Source organism: Wyeomyia smithii, chromosome 2 (assembly GCF_029784165.1).
Source record: "Wyeomyia smithii strain HCP4-BCI-WySm-NY-G18 chromosome 2, ASM2978416v1, whole genome shotgun sequence".
Taxonomy (NCBI): Eukaryota; Metazoa; Arthropoda; class Insecta; order Diptera; family Culicidae; genus Wyeomyia; species Wyeomyia smithii.
In genome coordinates, this window is record NC_073695.1 from 271,577,466 (window position 1) to 271,600,684 (window position 23,219).

Genomic DNA, 23,219 nt, shown 5'->3' on the forward strand with positions numbered 1-23,219 from the left:
CTTCACCACCGGCATCCTGTACTGCATCGTACACCAACTGCTGGATCAAAATCTCCTTAATAAACACGGTCAAGTTAGGAAGTTTCTTGCCTAAACCAGCTATCAGATCTCTACAGAAAGTGTCAAGGCGTTTCTCGCTCCGGCGGTAGGAAGTCAGCAATGTCTTCGTCGAATGCATACTCAACAGTTGTGAGTATTCTTGGCGAAATCTGTCAACTACAGTTCCCGCGAGATTATCTTTGTGAACCATTTGCTCTAGGCAAAATTCGAGCCGTTTGACAGCTACTTCCGGGGAGCTTACCGTGGTCAAGTCAGCTTCCAAGAGAAAGATGAATAAAAACAAAACTGATATAAGCACTGTGAGAAATGAGTTGAATATACTGGCAGCCGGGGTGAGATTGTGCCATCCAGCCCGTGACCTGTCAGCCATCTCTTCCGGGTCAGAAGACCAGTCTTTCTTGGTCAAGTTTTCGAAAAAACTTATTCAAGAAATTTTAGTGATCGCCATGAGATAGCTGACAATCTCACCCCGGCTTGTAATATTCAGTGAAATTCCCGGTTTTTTCCCGGTTCTCCCTGTTTTCCCGGTTGGGTGGCCACCCTGGAATCTGTCCAAGTGGAATGTGGGTGGCCCCTTAGGAAAGCTGCGAGAACCACTGCACATAGGACACAACACCGCATTCCGTTTTAAACAGTATGGGTCCTCGATTTCACGACCTATGTTTCCAAAAAAGCCGAGCTGTCGAATTGCATTATATAATATAGATGAGCGGTTTAGTTTAAAAATTTAACTTGGCGTCGAGCAAGACCGAGGTCATTTACGTGATCGTCTCTATTGGACTCCATCAAACAGAATAGGCTTCGCAGAGCGATGGAACGTCATTATAAATATATCCAGCAGTTTCTGTAAGTCACGACATCATCTATAGACCGCACAGCCAAATACAGTTGTAGGTCATCGGTAAACACCAGCTTACATCCAGCACCCAATAGCAATTTCACATCGTCAAAATAATGCAGAAAAAGCAGCGGTCCTATATAACTGCCTTGTGGTACTTCAGAAGTGCTAGAAAATGTGGAGGATAAACAGCAACTCAGCTTCACACGTACTGTTCGATTACATCAGCAGAATCCTAATCAGTCGATCATTTTTTTTTATATTTCTGTCCAAAAAAAAACACAAGGTTTAAAATCTAGAACACTCCTTTTATTTAAAACTATTACAACACGTCAAAGCATCATTAGAAAGACACAAAACATTATCAGGCCTCCGCATCTTCCCCACAAAAGAAAGCCCAAGAGCATCGAACTTATTTCCTGTAAATAAATAATTACTGGCTGATTGTCATTCATCATATATATATATATATATATAGCTGATAGGACGAGTTTTAAGGTTGAATTTAGTAGTGTACGATCGAATGTGCAATTGTCCCAATAGAGGAATTTTTGTAAATCAACGATTCTGGGAACTTTACTTTTTGCCCTTTCCGCGACGACCTCCTCGACGGCCTCGCATCTTGCGTTTGCGCTCCGCAACCGCACGCCAAGCCCTCTGCAAGACTTTGGCTGCTCGAGTTTGCATAAACGCTCGGACCAGTTCCTGTTGAGCACGAAGCTCATCCAACCGTTTCTCCTCAATTGCGTCGAAATATCTACAAGATAACTTCCACTAATCCAAACCGCAATATAATCTAGAATCTTATACTTTCTCTCCTGTGGATCGAAAACGGTCCGTTTCCATTCGTCAAACTCTTCCTGGCGCTCGCGTAGCATTTCGTCTAGCTGGTTGAGTTCCTTCGTCCGTTCGCCTGCGTCTTTGTCGTACTTGTTGAGCAACAACTTCAAATGTTGCGTCAATTTGGCTTTCCTCAGACGATTCTCCTTCTCCTCGCGTAAATCTTCCTCAAGATTTTTTTGATACTGTTTCATCCGCCGGTTAACCTCCTGCTTGAGATCGGCATGCCGTTGGTCACTTCTCTCGAAGTAGTGGAACATTTTCCGATCGGAGTTAGCACTTTAACTGAATAATCAAAAATTTGTAATTAAATTAAAAAGATGTACACTTACATGTATTCACTGATTTGCTGTCGGCTTTGCTCCTCCAACTGTTTGATTTCCGCACGATACTTCTCGATGATGGTCTGCTTTTCTTCGATTTCCTTCCGAAAGGAGTTCTTTCTCTCATCCAACAAGCCTTCGATTCTGGCAATTTCCATGATGTTGCGTTCATTCGCTTGCCACATTCGGTGCAAGATTTTCTCCTTCGCGAGATCTTTTTGAGCGGTCATCTTCATTTTGGTTATAGTAAATTTACGAAATTCACGAATGTTGGAAAGAAACTTGCGATACGCTGCTGGTAGCTGGCACATAACAACAAGATGACACCAAATACGTTCAAATGTGTAAATTTACATACTCACATTTTTCACATTTCCAGCAATTGACTTGTGCAGATCCTTGTTGGAAACCATTTCAACAAGCTCGGTGAACTTGTTGGGAGGAAACTGAAATTCTTCCATCTACAATGAAGAGGTTTTAAACAAGTAATTAAATAGTTTTTTCCGGAACTTACGTTCACCATAGCCGGTGGTGCACCGTCTTCCCCGTCGTCCTTCGAACGGATGTATTTGCACAAAGCTCGCAAAATATCCTGCTCTGCAGGATCAAAATGCTCACTCATCATCTGCTGATTTCGGCAGATCACCGGCAGACAGAACAGCGTTTCCAACGTTTCTAACATATCCTGCAGTATAAGCGTCACACGATTGATTTGAATGTTGAATTCCACCTTCTGCAGGCATTCCGGATCGAACGAATCGTGTTCTTCCTCACCGTAGGCCATGATCTCGAGTTTAATTTTTTCAATTTTATTTTTGACCGCCTCGATGTCCTCCTCGGAATCACCGGAGAACATTTCCTCGAGGGCGTCTGCCATTTCGTAGCGTTAACTCAGACACGCGTATCGATCCAACAAAAAGTGCCGAACCAGATGATGCGCATTCCCGCTAGTGGCTATAATGTGTTTACGGTTTCCCAAGTAACTTCCTAAGCTTGGTAGCAATTGTTCGCCTTATCAAACATCTAGTCTGTACGAACTGTACAATCAAGGTGGACGTGTTTTTAATTATTAACTGTTGAAAAAAATAAATCTAAAACAATGGGCAAGAAAAAAGGAGGAAATAAAAACAAACTGGCCAAAATGTCCGAGGAGGAACGGGCACGGTATCTTCAGCACCGGGCCGACATGGAAGAGGAAGCTCGACGCCGGAAACAACAACTGATAGCCACGTTTATGAAGGTAAGATTTTAGTTTCGAGATTTTCAATATTTAGTTAGAATACAGGAACTGTATTATTATGAGAATAAACCTACTATTTTTCTTTTTGAGACATGAAATATTTAATTGTGTTTATAAAAGAGTAACCAGATTTTTCAGCAATTTAGATATGATATCCTGCAAAATTTTGAACCGAATATATTCCTAATTGAAATTAATTTGAAATCACAAAACATACCTCAAAAACGATCCTAATTTAGTACAAAATCATCGGAAATTACTTTTTAATGAAAATTTCAAATGGAACTAGTGTTATGTTTTGTTTTCAGAATATCTTCAATATGTGCGAATAAAGACCAATAAATAGAGGCCAGAGTCTAATCTAGAAATCTAAAAAAAGGATATCAAATTTATTCTGCAAATGCAAGCTTAAGAATATGTGGACATAAATATAAATGACAAAAATGACGAGAATGACAAAAAATCCGCCTTTTGAATTATCAAAACCTTGGAGATAAATCTACGTAAATGTATGTTCACATTTCCTTTGAATTATGAGCAATTCCATTGAAAAATCCCAATTTTAATGTTATTTTTTTATCGTCATTTTTTATTTGACTTAACTTTGCAAAGAGAATGCATTTTGTGGTATTAGTATTTTTTTCAAACACGACTAAGTTGTGAAAAGGGTTTCTGCAAAAAGGGTACTAATATTTTTACTGCCAAACCGATTTATTTGACCCGCGGAAAATACTTAGTTTACTAAGTCTAACAGGTACGTGTGTAAAATATTGAAATAAAAAAGGTCAAATATTTTTACGTACTTCTAAATCATTTGGCATGGATTTGCTCAATAGACAGAAATGACAAAAATAACAAAAAAAAAAAAAATAAACAAAATGATATGAATCTTAAAAAAACATGAATTACAGTGGTGGAAAAAATAATAGATGTGAACTTTGCTTATAAATTCTGCATTTTAACCTATTATTTATGAGGCATATTTGAACGCAATATCTGTGTGAGGTTGCTTACATTATGGGCAATGAATAGAAAAATGCTATCTGCCGAAACTCGTGGTATTTTGTCCGTGAGCGAAAAAATACTTTCATTGACCAACATTTTAGGTGGAAACAAATAGGTGTAAAGTGAACTTTACAGCGTGACGTGACTCTTAATACAATTTGCTTATTGAAAAAAAATGATTTACGGTTTTCTGTGGGTTGGGTGGAGACAGTAAGTCTGTACTGATAAGCTAATATTTCATAAGTTGGGTTTATAATTTTGCTCTCTGTTTACCGACAAAGGGTCGCGGTAAACATTTCAGCTCTGATAAAAAACGGCTGATCGAAAATTACAATTTAAAGCTACACCTTTCAAAAATATAGCAGAAACCATCGCACATTGGGGAATCGCTGCCCATCAGTCAAAATTTTTTTCCGTTAGCTATTTTATAATTTTTTCCTTTATTGCTTTAATATTCAAGTGTCTAAATCCAAAATTAGGGCGCAATATCATGAAATCTGAATTTTTTATGACTTTTCAAAGCTTGGCATACTGACGTTCTTAACATTTTTTTGAAAAATAGTATATAGCTTTGAAACGCTCTGTAGCTTCAACGATAGCTTGGATTTTTTTGACGTCAAAGGAAAAGTTGTTGTAAATATTGTGCAAAACAAACCCCTTTCATTAGATATTGTAAAATTTGGTCATAGTAGGCCTGATACTAAAAAAATTTAAGAAAATCGTGATTTTTTGTAGAAAAGTAGCCCAAAAATTTAGTTGTCGCAGTTTGCCACGGTTGTGACTACATTCAAAATTTAGGTAAAAACGTAAGCCTTCAAATGCATACTGTCTGCTGTAGCGCAAAACTGCACAAATTGTCACTTTAGTGAAAAAAGCGATGGCAGATTTTTTTTATGAAGTTGAAATTTCATCCCAAAATTAATTTAAATCATAACCATGATACCCCAATAATGAAAATTTATGATATCGAACTCAATCCGTAAGGATAAAATATAAATTTAGCCAACAGTCACAAAATTTATCAATAAAAAGTTTTATAACTTACGTGTTAAAAAGAAAACAATAAACAAATATTCATGAAATCTTAATTATGTCAAACTAATTTATAACTTTCTGCATATTTAAAACAATATTAAAAACATTCAGCCTTTTTCAATTTATGATCATGAAATTCGCTAAACTGATTGAAGTGTCAAATCCTAGCAGCGAATTCATACAATACATACGGCCCCTTGGTTCAATAATTACGTAAGCATATTTTTCCACTTTTCCTAAGCCCCCCTCCCCCCCTCTTGTACGACATCGTAAGATTTTTTGATACCCCCCCCCCCCCTAGTAAGATCTTGCTATATATCTATATATAGATTTTTATTATAATTTTATCATCTAGAAGCAGGCACAATACTTCGTATCCTTTTTTGTCTTTAATTCGAGTTAATAGTCCTTCCGTAATTTTTTTTTATGGATTTTACCGTCCATACTTTCAACAACATGGTTTTTTAAATAGATCCATTAACAATGATTTTCTTGCGTAAGATAGTCAATTCATCCCCTCCCTCCCCTGTAAGATAGCGTAAGAAAATTGCACACACCCCCTCCCCCCCTATTTGCGTACGTAATTATTGAACGGCCCCCAAACTCCTGCTAAAAATAGCCCGTTTGCAGATTGCTCTTACTTCGCACTTTTATGGATACAAAAGTAAAGCACACAGTTTGCTGTATGAGAAAAAAACAAAGAACATTCGTCGCCTTCGGCATCTTTTCGTATTCATTTAGAGCGTTGTGTGATTCCAGTGTCTTGGTTTTCAAATTCATAAATTCGTTTAATATTAATATGGAGCCTTCAACTTCAGCGGCACCACCTGATTCAATGTCTAGTAAGTTGTCAATTTATGGTTTTATACATGTAGTTAAATGTTCTCTTTTAACCATAAAAACCGGATTAGAAAGACAACATATATATGAAACAATGAAACATCGAAAATCACTAGAAGAAATGAAAATTGCAGCGAAAGAAATTTTTCCTGCTGATAAGTATAATGAATTTCAAATTTTCTGGAAACAATTCAACAGGAGATTTCAGCAATCACAGCGGATGATGATGATGACTTTTTCAATTTGTAATTAGTTTGTATTACTTAGGGGCCTTCCACATACCACGTGGACAGCTTTGGGGGGGGGGGGTTGGCTAATGTCCACGGTCCATACAATTTTTTTAGAATTCATATGGTCAGTTGTCCACGGAGGGGGAGGGGGGGGGTCAAAATCGTTAAAAATCTGTCCACGTGGTATGCGGATGGCGCCTTATGTTGTTTTAATTTATTTAAAAAATCTATATATTTAGGCAAAATCGTCCATAAATTACGTAATTTTTTTCAATGGGGAGGACTCCCAGTGGCACTACTTATGGTCAAAGATCATATATTCTATGTAATGAAAACGTAAGGAAAGAAGTGCCGAAAAATATTAAAAATTAGATTTCACGGCCCCAAACAAAAAATACCAGATTCGTGCTCAGCGCCCCAAAATTATGTAAATATCAAGTTTAAGTCGCATTTAGCGACACTTTTTTTGCTTGGCCAGCCTTTTTATGAAGTCGCTCCACTGTGCATCGCACACTGGGAAAAAAATGAACCCAAATTCCCACTAATTAGAAGCGCTAGGCTGGCAGCCTGAAATATAGCATTTCTTATGTAAAATTGCTCGGTTTATTGGGGCAAAATTGACCATTTCTCCTGCCCTGTCCAAAATGAAACCATCACCAATCGATTTGTTGACCAATTTTACATAAAAAATGCTATATTCAGATTGCCAGTCTAGCGGCGATTATTTAGTGAAAAATCACAAGGGTTGTATGCAAAGCCACGACCGTAAGGTTGACGTAGAACAACATAAGGTTGTTTGTTGCATAACTGTTGTTGAATATGTTTGAAATTTTGTGCAAAAGAGGAGTTGAAGTGCTGCCGAATTTTAGTTTGCACATACATGCAGATGATTCCAACGCAAAACGAGGAAATATTAAATCTTCAATCATTTGTTTGTTGTCCTTACAAGGTTTGTTGTTGTTCAATTCCATATCGGATTTAATGTTGACTTTGAAAACCACCATTCCAAAACGTTCGTGTGTTGTCAAAATACGGCAACTTTTCATTAGAGGAAGTGCCGGCTGATGTGCCTACTACTGATGCTGCTCGCTACTGCACAAAGACAGCTTTTACTAGAGTAAGTGCCGCACCAGCTAGCCCAAATATCGCTGCTGATACCACTACTGCTGCTGATGCTATCCGCTGCCACAGCTGCTGCTGTTAGGTAAGGAATGTTTTAGCCGCTGTCTAGAACTAATATGAGCAGTTTCGGTTGAAACAGGCTCTTATATAGGCCAAATAGTAAATTCCGAATTACTAGGTCTATAATTTTGTCGACCGTGCTTGGGAAGCAATCATATAACGACCAATCAGAGGTCGAATTTTTCGTTTTGACAAGGCTTGACAATTTTCAATAGTACAACAGATTGAATAATAAAATTACAATTTTCTGCATTTGGGAAGAATCTTAGAAGATTTTCCAATCTATTGCTGCAAGAACGAAGGAAATCCATTGAAAACTAACCGATTTATTAGCATTTGAAATTGGACATATTTTTCACTTTTTCCGGTTTTAGATTTTCGTTTTACATCCCTATATAACCGAGTATGTAGGCGAACTTCCTGAGAGACGTAGTTCTGCGTCAAAAACCGGAACCCACATTTCCACTAAATAAGCGCCGCTGGTCTAACAACCTGAAATATAGCATTTCTTATGTAAAATTGGTCAACAAATCGATTGGTGATGATTTCATCATATGCCTCATATATGATAGGTTAAAATTCAGATAAATTTATAAGCAATGTTCACACCTATTATTTTTTTCCACCACTGTACATGGAAAGTTCAAAAATAATAAAACTAGCAAAAATGACAGCAATGTAAAAAACGACAATAATGTCGAACCTCAAACATACCAAAACCATTAAAAATAATTGATTTCGCGCCGTTTGCACTTTTTTCCTTAAGAGCGCCTTTTTTAAAATGGTTAGAAGAGTGTAACGTTTGCGGTAAATACAATGGACAAAAATTGGCAATTTTTCACGGGTTTACCTTTCATCGCACTGACGAAACTATTTATGCATCATCGATCATAGTAACCCATGAGTTAGCAAAAATAATTTGACAGCTCTACCAGTCAAACTCTAACTGTGATGGGGAAAAACAGTGTAGCTATTTCGTTCAGAAGTGTGCGCGTTCAAAAAACGATACTCCGCCGCGTCAAAAACGGACATCGTGCGGCACTTTGTGAACGCCTGGTATGCCCGTTCCGCCATCTACAATGACACTATTGAACAACGATCAGAGCATCGAAAGAAAGCCCGGTTCCGGACGGCCAACGAAGAAGCTTCAAGAGATGCTGAAGAAGAAGACCGAGGAAAAAGTCGTTAAATCGCTGCGTGCACTTGGCCGGGAGGTTGGTGCATGTGGTTAAACTGAAAAATTATCTGGAGAACATGGACATACATGTCAGGAAGCGGCAGTCCCGTCCACTGGTCTCGGAGCTGCAGGCAATGACGCAGCGACAGCGGTTGAATAAGATGGTCAAGTCAATTTTCCCGGCGAATCGCGACGTGGCAGTGGTGATGAACGACGAGACCTATCTCACCCTGGATGGCAACGACTGGCAGGGTACTTCGTATTTCACTTCTCCCACGAAGGAAGTGATCTCCGCGAGGTGAAATTTATTTCACACACCAAGTTCCCCAAGAAGGTGCTGATGTGGTTGACAATCAGCGAGAAGGGGATGTCAAAGTTGCTCTTCTTTCGCTCCGGGCTAGCCGTGAACGGGGAAATTGATACTACGAAGTGCCTGCCAGAAGTTGCGTCGTTTGTCAAGAAATACCATAAGAGCGAAGACACGGTGTTCTGGCCAGATTTGGCGTCGGCCCATTACTCGAAACGATCGATGTGGTACCGAAGTCGGCGAATACGCCCAACGTCCCCCAGCCGCGTCCCATGGAGAATTTCTGGGCAAACTTGAAGCGCAAGATCCATTCCAACAATTTTGTCATGAAAATTGAGGAGGAATTATTGTCGCCCCAGTAGGAAGTCGAATTTTTCAACTAGCGACATTCGATTTTTATCTCATATCGTACATTATACTTAATGCGCTGTATAGCAAATCAGATGCGCTATACAGCGCACTATATCGTTAAGTATAATGTACGGTATGAGAGAAAAATCGAATGTTGTTAGTCAACAACTCCAATTTCCAACTAAATGCATACTAATAAAAAAACGAAGGGAAAATTATCCAGCTCAATTATCCGTCTTAGGTGCTTATTACGGGAGTCACTTCACGGTGAAATATATTTCACTCTCACGCTCACTTCACTTTATTAGACCTATTCCCGATTCCACCTCAAGTGAGGTGACAAAAATCACCTCCGTAGAGTGAGATTGACAGTGAAGTGAAATTGAGAATAGGACAAGTGAAATGAGATTGTTTCCCAGCTCAAAAATTTCCGAGTCCCAAAAAGTCGTTTTCTCCTGTTTTTTTTAGATAACACCAGATCTTGACGTGTTCTGCATTTCTAAGACATTCGGCATAAAAAAAATGTTTTTGTCGGTATCGCAAATTTCCTGAACTAGTTTGCATTTTTTTCATCGGGCAAAAAAATGAAAATTTGACCGCTCTAAAGCACGGATCAAATTCTGATTCGCTTCGTTACTAAAAAATAAATCCAATATTTACCATTAGATTACAAATAAATCAATTTTAAGACTTATGGCATCTTCGTGGAATCATTCCACCGTTCAAAATGGTCGTGAAATAATTCCACGCGAAACGTCGCTTTTTCCGTTCTCACTTCACTGGTATGACACTCATAATAACCCAGATTCCACGGCAGATGTCACTTTGCGACGTTTTTCTCACTTACGTGAGTCCCGTTGTAGGACTTCATTCACTTCACTCTGATTTCACCGTGAAGTGACTCCCGTAATAAGCACCTTAGTTTTGTTTTTCATCACCCTCTAAAAAAAGTCCAATTTTTTACCGCAAACGTTATAGGTAATCAAAGATCAGTCCACAAGCAACCAAAAACACGTCTGATCTGTAGGACAGTTCAAGACGCACTGGACCACTCCTTTTCCTTTCCGGACCACAGATTCGATATATGTAGCTAGCGATACACCGCTTGTCAGTCGTCCGCTCCAAACAAGACGAAGTTATATATCACCCAACATGGGAAAAAAACTATTTCGTAAACCCTTTTCAAATAGTATACTGGAGGTGACAGGTCGCAGCCTCGATTAACACCTATCAAAATTTACCAACCAACTTGCATTTTTGAATCCATTTACTCATTGATTAGAAAATGCAGGTTTTCCGCCAAGCAAAAGGTCTGGGAACCCATGGGCTAAACAATACTTTTGATTAGAGTTATAGAATTCGATGACCTAAAGCGGCAAATGTGGAGGCAAAAAAATCTAAACCATCTGGCAAGAATACATGATAGGGTGAGTAACTTTTTTAAGCCATGAAACACATAAACTGTTTCTAGAACAACTAAATTAATAATTAAATTGAATTAATTTCGAGAGTCTTCTTAGGCCGATTTCTGGCCTCCGTACATTAATCCGATAGCAAAAATAGCCATATTAGGTGGTTTAGCGCATCTACACAACGATGAAGGTTGTACTCGTTCTTATTGAACACCCTGTATTACACTGGTCTACAAAAGCGAAAAAAAAATTGCCGCTGATCTCAAAATAATTTCCCTAGAACGTTGGCTTACGGGAAAGCTGATTTAAGTCTCTGAAAAAGTTATCTTTCCTAGAGGCACCGAAATTAACAGGAATGCCGTTCCAAGCATATTTGTCCCACGTTCTTCACACACCTTATGCACGCTGGGACAACTATGCTTGGAACGGAAGTATAATCTTTCATTTTTTCCAGATTTAAATCTACGTCAAAACCGGTTTCACTTATTTTTAAGATTTGTTTTTTTTTAAGTTTTGATTTTAGCATTCTCCCAAAATATTTAAGAGGTTTAGCGGTTACCCTGTTTATGCATGTTTTGTGTGAATTTTTTTTTTCGTTCTCGTCTTACTACTGGCTCGTACATAGATCTTCATAGCAAGTTTCGAACGCTTTCATTTTACTTAGGAGTAAGAGACATCTTCGACAGGAGACGAATGGAGTGTGCTGTGACAACCGTATCCAAAAATGCCAGATGTTTTAAAAAAAAGTCTATTGGATGTTCGGAATCCGATAAAAATCTACTCGCAACATTAACAAACTGCGCAAATATAGGAAGACTCAGACAAAAATAAGCAGAAACTCTAAAAATTGGCAAATATCTTAAAATAATAAAAATCTGTACGAGGGTTTTAAAAATCTGCATTCTACGAACAAATCTGCTCATCGATTCCTGTTCGGAACTACTGTTACTCGTCTTTTTGAAAATTAATGTGTAGGCTCACAACAACGTATTTTTTGCTCTCAAAAAAAAACGAGTTGTTCTTGATCCCTGAGCCTCAGATAGAAAACCTCTCTCTTCTTCATCTTCTACTCCTTCTTCTTTCTAATATTGGAAAGTGCACTAGAATCTGCGAGACTTTTTTGCACAGCCCTGAGTAGCTAGACGATCTCTGACCAGAAGACATTTTCATGAATTTGAAAATAGCGTCTGGAGTCGATCTCCGAACTCTAGGGTGACATTGCGCATCTCGTTCAGAGTAACTCGAACAAAAAAATACTACAAGGTATACAGACCTAGGGTTGTATGAAATGGTGACGTGGGACTAAACACTGTAATTAGGGGATTTTTTGTTTTAAAATATACAGAATCTGCAGACAGAATCAATGTGTTTGCCCAGCGACTGTGCGTATTTTTATTTTCAGCCTCCCCTGGGAATAAATTTTTGACATATATTCAACAACATTCGAAAGAATATCGTTTATATCTGACGATATGATGCCTGTAGTATTTTTTGTGCAAACAACATGTATTTGACAACGCACAAGCATATCGTGCTTGTTGAAGAAGCACCAAACAATTTTCGTAATGCGTCAAAGTCAGAATTAACTCTATATCCTAAAAAACCAATAATACTGACGTTATCATAATGAATGGTTTTGTTTTATTTAACTCTGATCAAATCAAATCTATAATATGGATCTTACTTTCAAAATAATATGGCAGCCCTTGCAATGGTTCATTAATTGGCAAACATAAGAAGATATTTTAAACAAAATTATTAACAAGTTCTAGCAAAAAATCGTAGCAATCCACAATTATAATTTTGTTTTTTGCTTGACAATTTTTTTCATTTGCCTACAACTACATTCACTGTATCACGAAGACAGCTAATATACGTTCATTATGGTAAAGCTTAGAATAATAATATATCATCTAACAATTTTGAAATGTAAAAATGTACATATTTATAAATTAAAATAAATGTATATATTTAGGAATTTACTCTTCCGGTAATATATACGATTATTTAGTGAATATCGAAGATAAAATTAAATAAATATCTGTTGAAAAATTAAAAATTCTTGTTGAGAGCAAGATCGCGCCAAATCACCGATGGTCGAATATCGACCATTTTTGATTTGAATGAAACTTTGCACACGTATTTGGCTCAGAAAACTGAGCATTTTCCACAGATGGAGAGATTTTTACACCCATGAGTTACATTCTAAAAGGGCGTATGCCTTTTGGCATAGGTTTTATTCGAAGCATTGTAGCCCAGAAACCGTTGGTTGTATAGAAAAACTGTCTGAGAATAAGTTGTAGGGAATTAAAAATGCACCATAAAAAAAATATACACTGTACAAAAAAAATTTTTTTTGACAAAAAAAAAATTAAAAATAAACATTAAATTTCAATTTAAAAAAAAAAAGAGTTGAATTTTTTTTCTTATTTTTTTTACAGAAACTTGACGTTAATACGCAACTTTTAAAAAAAAGTCCAGGATGGAGAAATGAAAAATAACTTTTTTATGGCAGATTAATTTTTTTATAAAAATTCTAGTTCAAACATTTTTCAAAATATTTGTATTCTGATGATTTTAAAAGATGCAGAGAGTCATTTTAAATCAAAAAGCTCTTGGTAGTAAACATTCTAAACGCATTGGTTTTCGAGTTATTTTAAATTTAAGCTCGATAAATTAATAATATTTCGGAAAATACACGTTTTTCTTAATTTGTCCATGGTTCTCCAGCAAAAACCTTACGTTCATTGGAATGCTTGATCAAAAATATACAATTCATTCTTTGACAACAAAACGATTGGATAAATAACTAAAGCGCTAAAACTTAGCCTACCTACACGTTCCCCCTTGCCGAATGTTTTATAAAAAAATATGTTTGTCGTGCAACACTACCTACTTGTTTACTAATACTAACTGTTTTTAAAGTACGCAACCAATAACTACTGGGTTACTTATAATATCTGTTTTCGTATATAAATACGATTGCACTACTCCAGATGTGTTAGTAACAGTTTGCATTTTGTGAAGATGAATAAAGTGAAAATGGAATACACCAAGCCCAAATGCTGTAAACCCTTTCTTGGTCATCGGTGCTCATCAAGCTTACGCAAATAAAACGAAAACGTTATTGCAAAATTAAAAACATTGAACAGTCAAGCTCATTTTAATACGTCTTCATCAATTTGTGATTCGTTTAGTTATTTGAATGATAGTCAAGCCACCATTCATTCACCCTTCGTTGTTTACTATTCATATCTGGAACACTTAAGAATATCAGCTTCATCATAATATCGGAAGTACTCCATCATGATACTGTTGCGGTTTAGGTGTTCATTGCCAAATTAATGAGTTTTTTGGAAACAACAATAGAGTTGAAGAAACGATATTAATGTCTGATGGAGCTGCCTCACAATATAAAAATAGAAAAAAACTTTGCAAGTCTTTGCAAGTTCAAAATTAAATATAACGTCGATGCAGAGTGGCATTTTTTTGCGTCTTCTCATGTTAAAGGCCCATGCGATGCAATTGGTGGCATATTAAAACGAATGGCAGAAAATGCAAGTTTAGCTAAAGAACATGAACATCCCATTACAAGCGCAAAAGAATTGTATGATTGGTCTAATCAGAAAAGTAATAAAAATTCATCAAAAATGTCATTTAGTTGGGTATAATATGAAGAATATGACTAAGGAGTAACAGAATGGAGCAATATTTTCAGAAAATCTATAATAATAGCTGCCACACAAAAGTATTACTCTTTTGTTTCGATTTCAGAAAATAAGATACAAACGAAGCTGTTTTCAAAAGATGACGAATCATTTACTTATGATGTATATGAAATATAAGGTGAAACTAGTTCTGTAAAGTATCTGTGTCAAGAAAAAATATGTTCTTAAGATAATAAAACTCGAAAATAAATATTTGATTCTTATATATATATTTATATCACTTAAAACATTTAACTCTTTTCTTGAGAACCGTTCACCCAATCGTTTTGTTGCCAAAGAATAAATTGTATATTTTTGATCAAGCATTCCAATTAACGTATGGTTTTTGCTGGAGAACCATGGACAAATTAAGAAAAACGTGTATTTTCCCAAATAATTATAATTTTTCGAGCTTAAATTAGAAATAACTCGAAAACCAATGCCTTCAGAATGTTAACTACCAAGAGCTTTTTGATTTAAAATGACTCTGCATCTTTTAAAATCATCAGAATACAAATATTTTGAAAAATGTTTAAATTAGAATTTTCATAAATATATTAATCTGCCATAAAAAAATTATTTTTCATTTCTCCATCCTGGATTTTTTTTTTTTAAAGTTGCGTGTTAACGTCAGGTTTCTTTAAAAAAAAAATAAGAAAAAAAATCAACTCTTTTTTTTTCAAATTGAAATTTAATGTTTATTTTTAATTTTTTTTGGTCAAAAAAATTTTTTTGTACAGTGTATATTTTTTTTATGGTGCATTTTTAATTCCCTACAACTCATTCTCAGACAGTTTTTCTATACAACCAACGATTTCTGGGCTACAATGCTTCGAATAAAACCTATGCCAAAAGGCATACGCCCTTTTAGAATGTAACTCATGGTTGTAAAAATCGCTCCATCTGTGGAAAATGCTCAGTTTGCTGAGCCAAATACGTGTGCAAAGTTTCATTCAAATCAAAAATGGTCGATTAAATTTTCGCGTATTTCCAGGCGATTTGAAATGATTCTGCTCTTGAGTAATTTATGGTAATCACATTTATGAGATAAACTTTCAATCACCATCAACAGCGGCATTGCAGTTTTTTCTCGAGTGCACACGTATAGAAATGAACGAACAAAAGTGTACCGCTGCAGTACGAATAGAAGTGTACCGCTGAAATGTACGAATAGAAGAGTACCGCTGCAATCATAGACGACGAGAGACCTGCGGTTCTTTTCTCCAATGGTACTGTTGCTTTTACCGGCATGTTTTCTTCCAAGACATCAGTCTTTATTACGTTCTGAAAGCAGGTTTAGAAATTTTTCAAGAATGGGGACTGTTTCAAACTTTTTGGAAAACTTTTACCTTCGAGACATCATATTAGTCTAAGCTCATGGAAGCAAAAACAAATTGACCTATTGGGACGGGGAAACTCTGTCAATTTTTATTTTTATTTTTTAGAGAACGGATGGCGTCCATTCACGTCGTCTGTGCTAGGAATGCTCGCATGTAGTTGGGAATTTGTTCGCATAAATTTGTTATTGAAACTTTTTGTCAATTTTACCGCTTAACAATGAAATTAGAGTGTTAACTAGCATATTAAAAAATTGTTACACATTATCTATCCAACAACATATTGGTTATTGTTATCCATCATGTGGTTATGCTGTTATTACCGTTTGAAATCTGACGCAACATTTGCCAGTTTTATTTCCAATTTTACAGAATGCATCCCAGTATAGTAAACAAAGACGTAGTCCCACGTCAAAATTATCGCTGATGGGCGTTATGATTCATTTTATGTATTTTTTCGACTTTGTGGGTTAGATGAGCTAAAGAAGAACGTCTTTCGAGCTCGAAGCAAAACTGGCAGTGTATAACGTGCTCGAAAATAGCAAAAATCGATTGAATCAAGCTGCTCAATGCCACCCCTGGGCATCATTCTGACTCCAGAATAACTCATATTAGGGTGTATATTAGGGTGGGGCGATCGATTTTCCGGAACCAAGTTTTTTTGGTTCTTTTTGGAACCCCAAACAACCCTAAACTTACCGGAAGTTGATTGTTTTTGTCTCCGCTTGGCGCGTTGCATTTCAAATATGTATGAAAATTTATATGGGAAATCTACTTTTTTGCATTTACTTTTCTAGAGAGCTCAATAATACTCTATTAATGCACTACATTATGTTAAAGTATAGTATTTTAGATGCCTAATAACTTTGCAGAAGACACTAAAGAGCTAGGATGTCCCTAAGAAGAGCTATAGCAGTTCAAAGTTGAGTGTGTTGATTTAAATGTAGAAAATCTCGTTTTCTGTCAACATCACCAATGTACCGACGTCAGTAGGATTCCCATCAGGAGTATCTTGTCATAACGAGTTTATACGCTCAGCTGGATCAAGCAAACGAATTTAGGTCAATATTCTAGGCGTAGGTAGAATTTACAACGTGTTTCAGAGGTTACTTCCGACGTAAATCTGACTGACGCCTGGCAGTGTTGGCAGAAAAAATGATTTGCAACATAAATTTCGACATACTAAACTTTGAACAGCTCTAGTATTTTTTTGGGACACCCTAGCTCTTTAGTGTCTTCTGCCAAGTTGCTAGGCTTCAAAAAACCTTCTATTTGAAGTCATGAAACCTATGGTTCGAGCCATTTTGAGCTCTTTAGACTGAAAAATGCAAAATAGTTGGTTTTTCCTTACAAATTTCCATATAAATTTAAAATGCAATGCGCCAAGCGGAGACAAAAGCAATCGACTTCCGATAAATTTAGGATTGTTTGGGGTCCCAAATAGAACATAAAAACTTGGTTCTGGCTTTCTGCTATCAAGTTTCGTTTTTTTCATATAACGATTCCCCACCCTAGTGTATGTTTGGTAATTTTATGCTGATTTCTAGGAACCAAAAGTTGCGATCATTGATTTCAAAATTGTGTTTCGGGTCATTTCCAAGTCTCTAGACATCATCCCGATTCCGAAAGTACTCATGTGAGGTGCTATTTGATCATGTTGGACTATTTTCTAGAAACCGGAAGTCACCATCGAGAACTTAGGGCGACTTGGGTTTATTTCCGGTATCTGGGCATCACTCTGGGTCCGGAAGTATCTATATTGGTCCATATTGGACAATTTGCCGAAGCTGTAATTTTTTTGGGGGGTGGGGGGGATCAACCCTACTATCTACAACTAGGTAAACTCGGCAAACTTCGTCCAAAAATGCGTTGTTGCATTTGAGAGTGATCAAGTTATAATTTCGAAACAAACTTCTCATTAAGAATTGATTCATTGACGCTTATATTACGATGTTGTCGTGTTCATGTCGTTAACTTTTACCTAACACTAATAAAGTAACCCTCTGCAAATAACATGTTGGCTCATACCCAAAACAAATGTTTTTTTTTTCTCGTGAATGCATTTACTTTTTAACTTTTTGACGGTCTAAAAATCAGTAGTTTCAGGATTCCAAATCGTTTGAAGTGTCGTTGGATGGGTTTCGACTCAATTATCTGGGAGTATCCGGAACACAACCGGGACAGGTCTGCATGTGGGTCTATGACTACCTAGACACTTGATATAACCGACCGAGTAAATAGAGGCGTGGTACTGTTGTAAGTACTCTGATCATACCAATATAATACATGTTCTGTCTGGGCCATATCTTTGGAACCGGTTGACCGATTCCGTTGCCTCGGTAACATAAAGGATCATAATTCCGTCTGTTTCTGGTTTTTAGACCCTATTACAGAAGACGAGTCGATTCGATGAGACCATGTATTTCAATTCAGAGGAGTTAGTTGTCGAAGCTTTTGTAATACGACCCTTATTCTTGACGTGGCAAAATTTTGAGATGATTGTTTCTGTTTTCAAGTAGGGTGGCGTACGGCTTTGGCAGTGGTTTTCTTCGGCAGGTTTTCTGTAGCAATCTTATGCAGGAACCTGCCGAAGCCATTCGCTACCCTACTTGATGTTTGTTTGTTTTTTTTATCTTTCACTTGTTCCACTTGTTTTTTGTTTTGTTTAATAGATAATTTGTTGAAATTTTATTCCAGTCAATATTTTTTGTATCAAGAAAACATAACAATAGTTTCATAGGTTAACACTAATCCTAACCTCATAGATTTAATTTTAGAAATAGAATAAAGCCAGAGGAAACCTAATTAAAATCAAACGTTTTACTCTTTTTTCAACCAACATTTCTATCTTATTTCCAGAACAAGCTAAAACGTGAGGACGCCTTCTCCCGGCTGAACCTGGCCAAGATCAATCAAGAATGGCGCACCATTTTGCGCAACATCAAGTGCAAGGAGTTACGCAACGAAATCGAACTTGTTGAAAAAATGTGCAAGGAGTGCATCGAGAATAAAAACGGCGTCATCCGGCGGTTGCTGTGCGACCTGGACGAATCGGAGGAAATCTACGCGACCATGCTGCACTCTCATATGGAAAAGATCCAGAAAATCATGGACATACACAACGATCGGTTGCGGTTTTTAACTCAGCTGTACGAGATCGACAAGAAAGAGATCATCGCTAAGTATGATCAGGAGATTACCAACTACAAGAGCAAAAAGTTTGGTATGCAGAAGGAGCTAGAGTGTGTTTTCTACGGGCTGGCGGAACGATCAAGACTTGAGCGCAAACAAGCGGAGGAAGAGCACATGATGAAAAAGGACGAACTGAAAAATTCGGTAAGCTTTCGTTTGCATTTTATTCAATTCGAGTGCGTGAGAGACATTGCAATGCTTGCAGTGCAGGTTCTGTGCTAGCTAAAAGGTAGAGTTTCACACTTAGAACATTATCGATTCGTGTTCCCAATCCTTGCAGTTGGCTTGTCCCCGATCAGCTAAACAGATTACAAACTTCATCGTATAATCGCACTTGTCCTTGAGTTTGCTATCCATACTTATCATGTGGAAACATTCCTGAATCGAATCCGTGTAAAAATCGCGTAGTTCTTTATCCCTCAAATCTTTGGTCACCACATGCAACACTTTGTGTTGGTCCGGAAATCCTTCGCTGTTGGTCATTTTCATTTCCTGGAAAAAGCACTGCATCAAACAGGCCCGATCACGATCCTCATTCTCAGTGGCGTTCTTGGAACTGTTATCGGTGGGGTTTAGGAAGTTATTCCGATCCCGGTTGTATCGATCGTTCTGCTGATAGCTGTAACCATAACCGTCTTGAGTTCCGTCATTATAATACTGCCTCTTGTATCGCCCGTTAGACATTCTGCCACCATCGTTTCTTCTTCCCATGTCGTTACCGTAATCCCAATCCCTATTTCTACCGCCATCCATTCGATTACGGTTGGAATTGCTGTGATCATTGTTGTTTCTACCACGATTCCTAGAATCGCCACGATTAGATTTTGAGTTCCGCTGCGTTCCAGTTCGATTTTGTCTTCCATCAGGTTGCTTTTTCTCGTCATCACTGTCATCATCATCAGCGGAGGAATCGTAATTTTCGTACTCATTACTGCTACTGCTGCTTTGGGTTTTATTGTCCGACTCGGAGGAAATTCGCTTCATGCAAGTTCTAACCACTTTTCGGACTTCGTCGCTCGTTGGTCCGTCTTCGGTGCGACATTTTAGTGCCGTCGTCGTCGGCCAAACTATGCAAACTAGAACCACCATCAGCGCCATCGGTAATCGTCCTCGGCCTTCCGTCATATTTGATTGGTGGTGCCCCGGTTATCCATCTTGATGATTCTGTTAGGCTTTCCCCAACTCGACTGTAGCACTGATCTAGAATCGGGCATATTTATATCAGACAATGAATGCGGTGCACTCTTCCGTTCCGGCGATTAATGTCACTCAGAAAAGGCCGCCTATTATGATCTAGTTTAGCGGCTGCATTTGACATCTCTGACAGGTCATTCATTGAAAACTGCATGGCACTCTGCGTTAATAATAAGAGTTTATTCTTTCATTCTTCTCAGATGATTCTAAAACTGGAGATGATCACCAAGGAGCGCGAGCGACACATGGAAAAGCTGTGGAAAGAATTCCAGAAGGTGTTGAGTACGTACTTGCGCAACACCGAAGAATATCGCAACGAGTACAGCAAACTGCGAGATCAGGATGCCAAGGATACGCAGAACATCCAAAACCACTACGTCGAGGTCGCTCGGCTTAGTGAGCTGATCGGTAACCTGCGACACAAGCTGGTTACCATTCGGGAAGAGCACGAATTTAACATTAAGCAGCTGCAGAAGACGAAAGCCGAGCTACAGGAGCGGGTAAGAAACATTAAACAGGAAATGAAGATTAGCTTGAAACGAGATGAAGACAAAATGAAGCAGTTGGCGGTTTGCAGTAATGATGCCTTGAAGTATCTGCAGAATCTCAAAAAACGTGGGACTGCGATTCTTCAGATTGCCAACTTTTGTAAAAAGTTTGAAACAGAAAACGAGAGCTTACTTCCGTTTGTTCATAGTGCAGTGAAAAGGCAAATGTTTGAAGTGGATGAAGATGAGCTCAAGGAGCCGGCCACAGAGTTTGAAAGCTTCAAAAAGGACACCTTTGGTATTGCAAAGAAATTCGAAAACTTCTGGATGAGATTCAACAAAGCTAGAATTGACTGCGCTTGCCTTAAAGAGGAGAAACAACAACTGCTGGAAGAAAATGAACGCCTGAAAAATCAACTGAAGGAGTACTTGATAACTGTTAACATGAACAACGGTGGATCGTTGGAGTCTAACGAAACTCTGCTGGCCAAGCGACCCAGTTCTATGAAGGTTGAGAAAGTAATCCATATCGATTTAAAAAATAACTCCAACAAATTTACAAAGAACGGCCAACGCAGACCTGTCACATGCATCGAGGGAAATTTAAGCAACGCCATTCGGAGCAATAAGCTGCTAGAAATACGAACCAAATCAACCAAACTGTACTCGGTGGTTCAAACCTCATAAATCTTCAACATATTTCAGTGGATTTGATATTACCACGCACAACTCCAAACGATTCGCACCAAATTTGTGTTACTGGAATATGTTTTAATTTGTAGGCAGTTTTATCATGTAAAAAGACGAATACAAATTGTGGCACCAGACAACAAAAGTAAAAATAAAATAAAGTTAAAGCACAAAAACGATCAGACGATATCTTAAAAATTAACGTAATAGATAAATACCTTCTCTGTTCGGTTACTCGAGAAGCCCATTGCTGCTTGTTTTATAATTACTGGCACAACAAATCGAACGGGAAGCACATTTCAGCGTGGAATTGCCATCACAACGGGACGATCGGAAGCCACAAACGATTGAGTCCGGCGAATCATAAAATCAGGAGCTTTACGGAACGTCGGTGCCATAGCCTAAAAGAAAAATAAATTTCAATAAATGCGATTGCTGTTTACCAAACAAACTACGAACCTGTAGTTTGGCCTCGACTATACCCTTGTTGTCTTCCGAAAGCTGAATCTTTTGACGCGCTTGCTTCAGCTCTCGGTCTAATTTTTTGCGTTCTTCCTCCAGCTGGCGTAGTTTTTGCTCCGCTTCTTTGAAGCGTTTTTCATTTTCCTGCTGCCTATGCTCAAACTCAATGCGCTTCTGACGTTCCTGCTCTAGCAAAACGTTCTGCTCGGCCTGCAAACTCTCCAGCTCCTCACGTTTTTCCCATTCCTCGGCCAGAACGCGTGCCTGCAGCGCCCGAACGATCTCCTCATCCCGTTTAGCTTGAATCTCATCCTCGAGCATCTTTTCAAGACAAAGCTTAACATCTTCCAGCTCCGCTACGCGGCGGGAATCTTCTCGTGCCACCTCCTGAAACTGTCGAGCCTGTGATTCTGCTGCCAATCGGGCCAGTTTTTCCTGCTCTAACCGAACGCTTGTTTCCTGCAGTTGCTTCAAGTGAATACTACGCATGTTTTCCTCCTCGCGTCGCTTTCGCAAATCCAACTCACGCTGCTGCTTTCTTCGATTGACCGTATCACGCTGGAACCCCTCTCTCCCAGTCGAGTAAGTGATAGCTAACTGCAAAGCCGAAATCCACTGGAGTCGCGTCTTATGATCCTGTGCACCTAGTTCGTATGTTCGATCTCCGGAGATTAACGTAAACTTCTGGACACGTTCGGTTCTACCCGAGGAAGAGATACTCGGCTTAACCATAAACTTGGAGTCCAGCGAAATCGATCCGCAAGTGTCTTTATCCGTGTGATGTTTATAATACGACAACTCACAGGGTTGCAGAACGAAAAAATACTCCCGAAAAGTAGGAAGAACATATCCTCTTCTGTACAGATAACCCTTCTTGATCACATCCATAATGAGCGTCTGGTAGATGTCACGAATGGCCTCGCAGATCGATGCTGCGTAGTCGTTCACTTTGCTGTAGTCTTTGAATCTCAAAACTTCCAAAAAGTCGTTGAACTGTAACCCGTCGTCCGAGGTTTTTAGATAATCATACTTCTCCTCGTTGTTGTAATCCAATCCAAGCGAGTTGAGCAGTTGTTTTACCACGATCAACGCCTCCGATGGGTGAATCTTCACCGTAAACTGATTGTCGTCCATTTCGTCACTGTACAAATCGGCCATCAGGCAGAAAATCCTGAACAACTGATACAGGGCATCTTGCTTGTAGTAGGAAACGTCAACTAGCTCGAAGTCTTTGCGGCACACTAGCCAGCAAACCTGAAAAGCAATTACAGTTCGTACGATCATCGAATTCATATAAATTTAAAAAAAA

The 23,219-nt window shown here is 38.2% G+C and overlaps 4 protein-coding genes across 10 annotated transcripts in view; 1 reads left to right on the top strand and 3 right to left on the bottom strand.

Annotated features, from left to right (window-relative positions):
• Nucleotides 1-1,174: 1,174 nt before the first annotated feature.
• Nucleotides 1,175-2,973, bottom strand: LOC129723583 (A-kinase anchor protein 9). Of its 2 annotated transcripts, XM_055677898.1 has the most exons (6): nt 2,576-2,973; nt 2,424-2,522; nt 2,071-2,363; nt 1,709-2,017; nt 1,479-1,655; nt 1,202-1,317 (listed from the first exon to the last, which is right to left on the bottom strand). In XM_055677898.1, exons 1-6 carry the CDS (start codon nt 2,936-2,938, stop codon nt 1,311-1,313), a joined length of 1,248 nt encoding a protein of 415 aa, XP_055533873.1. In that variant the 5' UTR covers nt 2,939-2,973; the 3' UTR covers nt 1,202-1,310. The 2 variants fall into 2 exon arrangements, with proteins under 2 accessions (XP_055533872.1, XP_055533873.1); XM_055677897.1 differs by having other exon boundaries at nt 1,175-1,317; nt 1,479-2,017.
• A 110-nt stretch (nt 2,974-3,083) lies between these two features.
• LOC129722967 (dynein regulatory complex subunit 2) lies at nt 3,084-22,002 on the top strand. 2 transcript variants are annotated; one of them, XM_055676863.1, is made up of 4 exons: nt 10,814-10,855; nt 17,982-18,140; nt 18,744-19,220; nt 20,471-22,002. In XM_055676863.1, exons 3-4 carry the CDS (start codon nt 18,870-18,872, stop codon nt 21,443-21,445), a joined length of 1,326 nt encoding a protein of 441 aa, XP_055532838.1. In that variant the 5' UTR covers nt 10,814-10,855; nt 17,982-18,140; nt 18,744-18,869; the 3' UTR covers nt 21,446-22,002. The 2 variants fall into 2 exon arrangements, with proteins under 2 accessions (XP_055532837.1, XP_055532838.1); XM_055676862.1 differs by lacking the exons at nt 10,814-10,855; nt 17,982-18,140 and adding an exon at nt 3,084-3,301.
• LOC129722968 (general odorant-binding protein 71) lies at nt 19,223-20,324 on the bottom strand. Its single transcript, XM_055676864.1, has one exon. The coding sequence runs from the start codon at nt 20,199-20,201 to the stop codon at nt 19,320-19,322; it is 882 nt and encodes a 293-aa protein (XP_055532839.1). The 5' UTR covers nt 20,202-20,324; the 3' UTR covers nt 19,223-19,319.
• The window catches only part of LOC129722965 (switch-associated protein 70-like), a 37,956-nt gene continuing 36,245 nt past the window's right edge, over nt 21,509-23,219 (bottom strand). For all 5 annotated transcript variants that reach the window (XM_055676856.1, XM_055676857.1, XM_055676860.1 and 2 more), the window contains exons 4-5: nt 21,908-23,164; nt 21,509-21,849 (exon numbers count right to left, since the gene is read on the bottom strand). In XM_055676856.1, the coding sequence (XP_055532831.1) occupies nt 21,748-21,849; nt 21,908-23,164 (1,359 nt within the window). In that variant the 3' untranslated portion in view covers nt 21,509-21,747. The remainder of the gene's footprint in view (nt 21,850-21,907; nt 23,165-23,219) is intronic.

What these genes read in the sequence shown, in the direction of transcription:
- LOC129723583 (XM_055677897.1), bottom strand. Translation starts at nt 2,938, where the DNA reads ATGGCAGACGCCCTCGAGGAAATGTTCTCCGGTGATTCCGAGGAGGAC. An exon ending in TTGCTGGAAATGTGAAAAAT is followed by an intron (nt 2,364 to 2,423) that starts GTGAGTATGTAA and finishes GTTATGTGCCAG; the next exon opens with CTACCAGCAGCGTATCGCAA. An exon ending in CGTCGCGGAAAGGGCAAAAA is followed by an intron (nt 1,318 to 1,478) that starts GTAAAGTTCCCA and finishes ATTTATTTACAG; the next exon opens with GAAATAAGTTCGATGCTCTT.
- LOC129722967 (XM_055676862.1), top strand. Translation starts at nt 3,161, where the DNA reads ATGGGCAAGAAAAAAGGAGGAAATAAAAACAAACTGGCCAAAATGTCC. An exon ending in TGATAGCCACGTTTATGAAG is followed by an intron (nt 3,302 to 18,743) that starts GTAAGATTTTAG and finishes TCTTATTTCCAG; the next exon opens with AACAAGCTAAAACGTGAGGA. An exon ending in AGGACGAACTGAAAAATTCG is followed by an intron (nt 19,221 to 20,470) that starts GTAAGCTTTCGT and finishes CATTCTTCTCAG; the next exon opens with ATGATTCTAAAACTGGAGAT.
- LOC129722968 (XM_055676864.1), bottom strand. Translation starts at nt 20,201, where the DNA reads ATGACGGAAGGCCGAGGACGATTACCGATGGCGCTGATGGTGGTTCTA.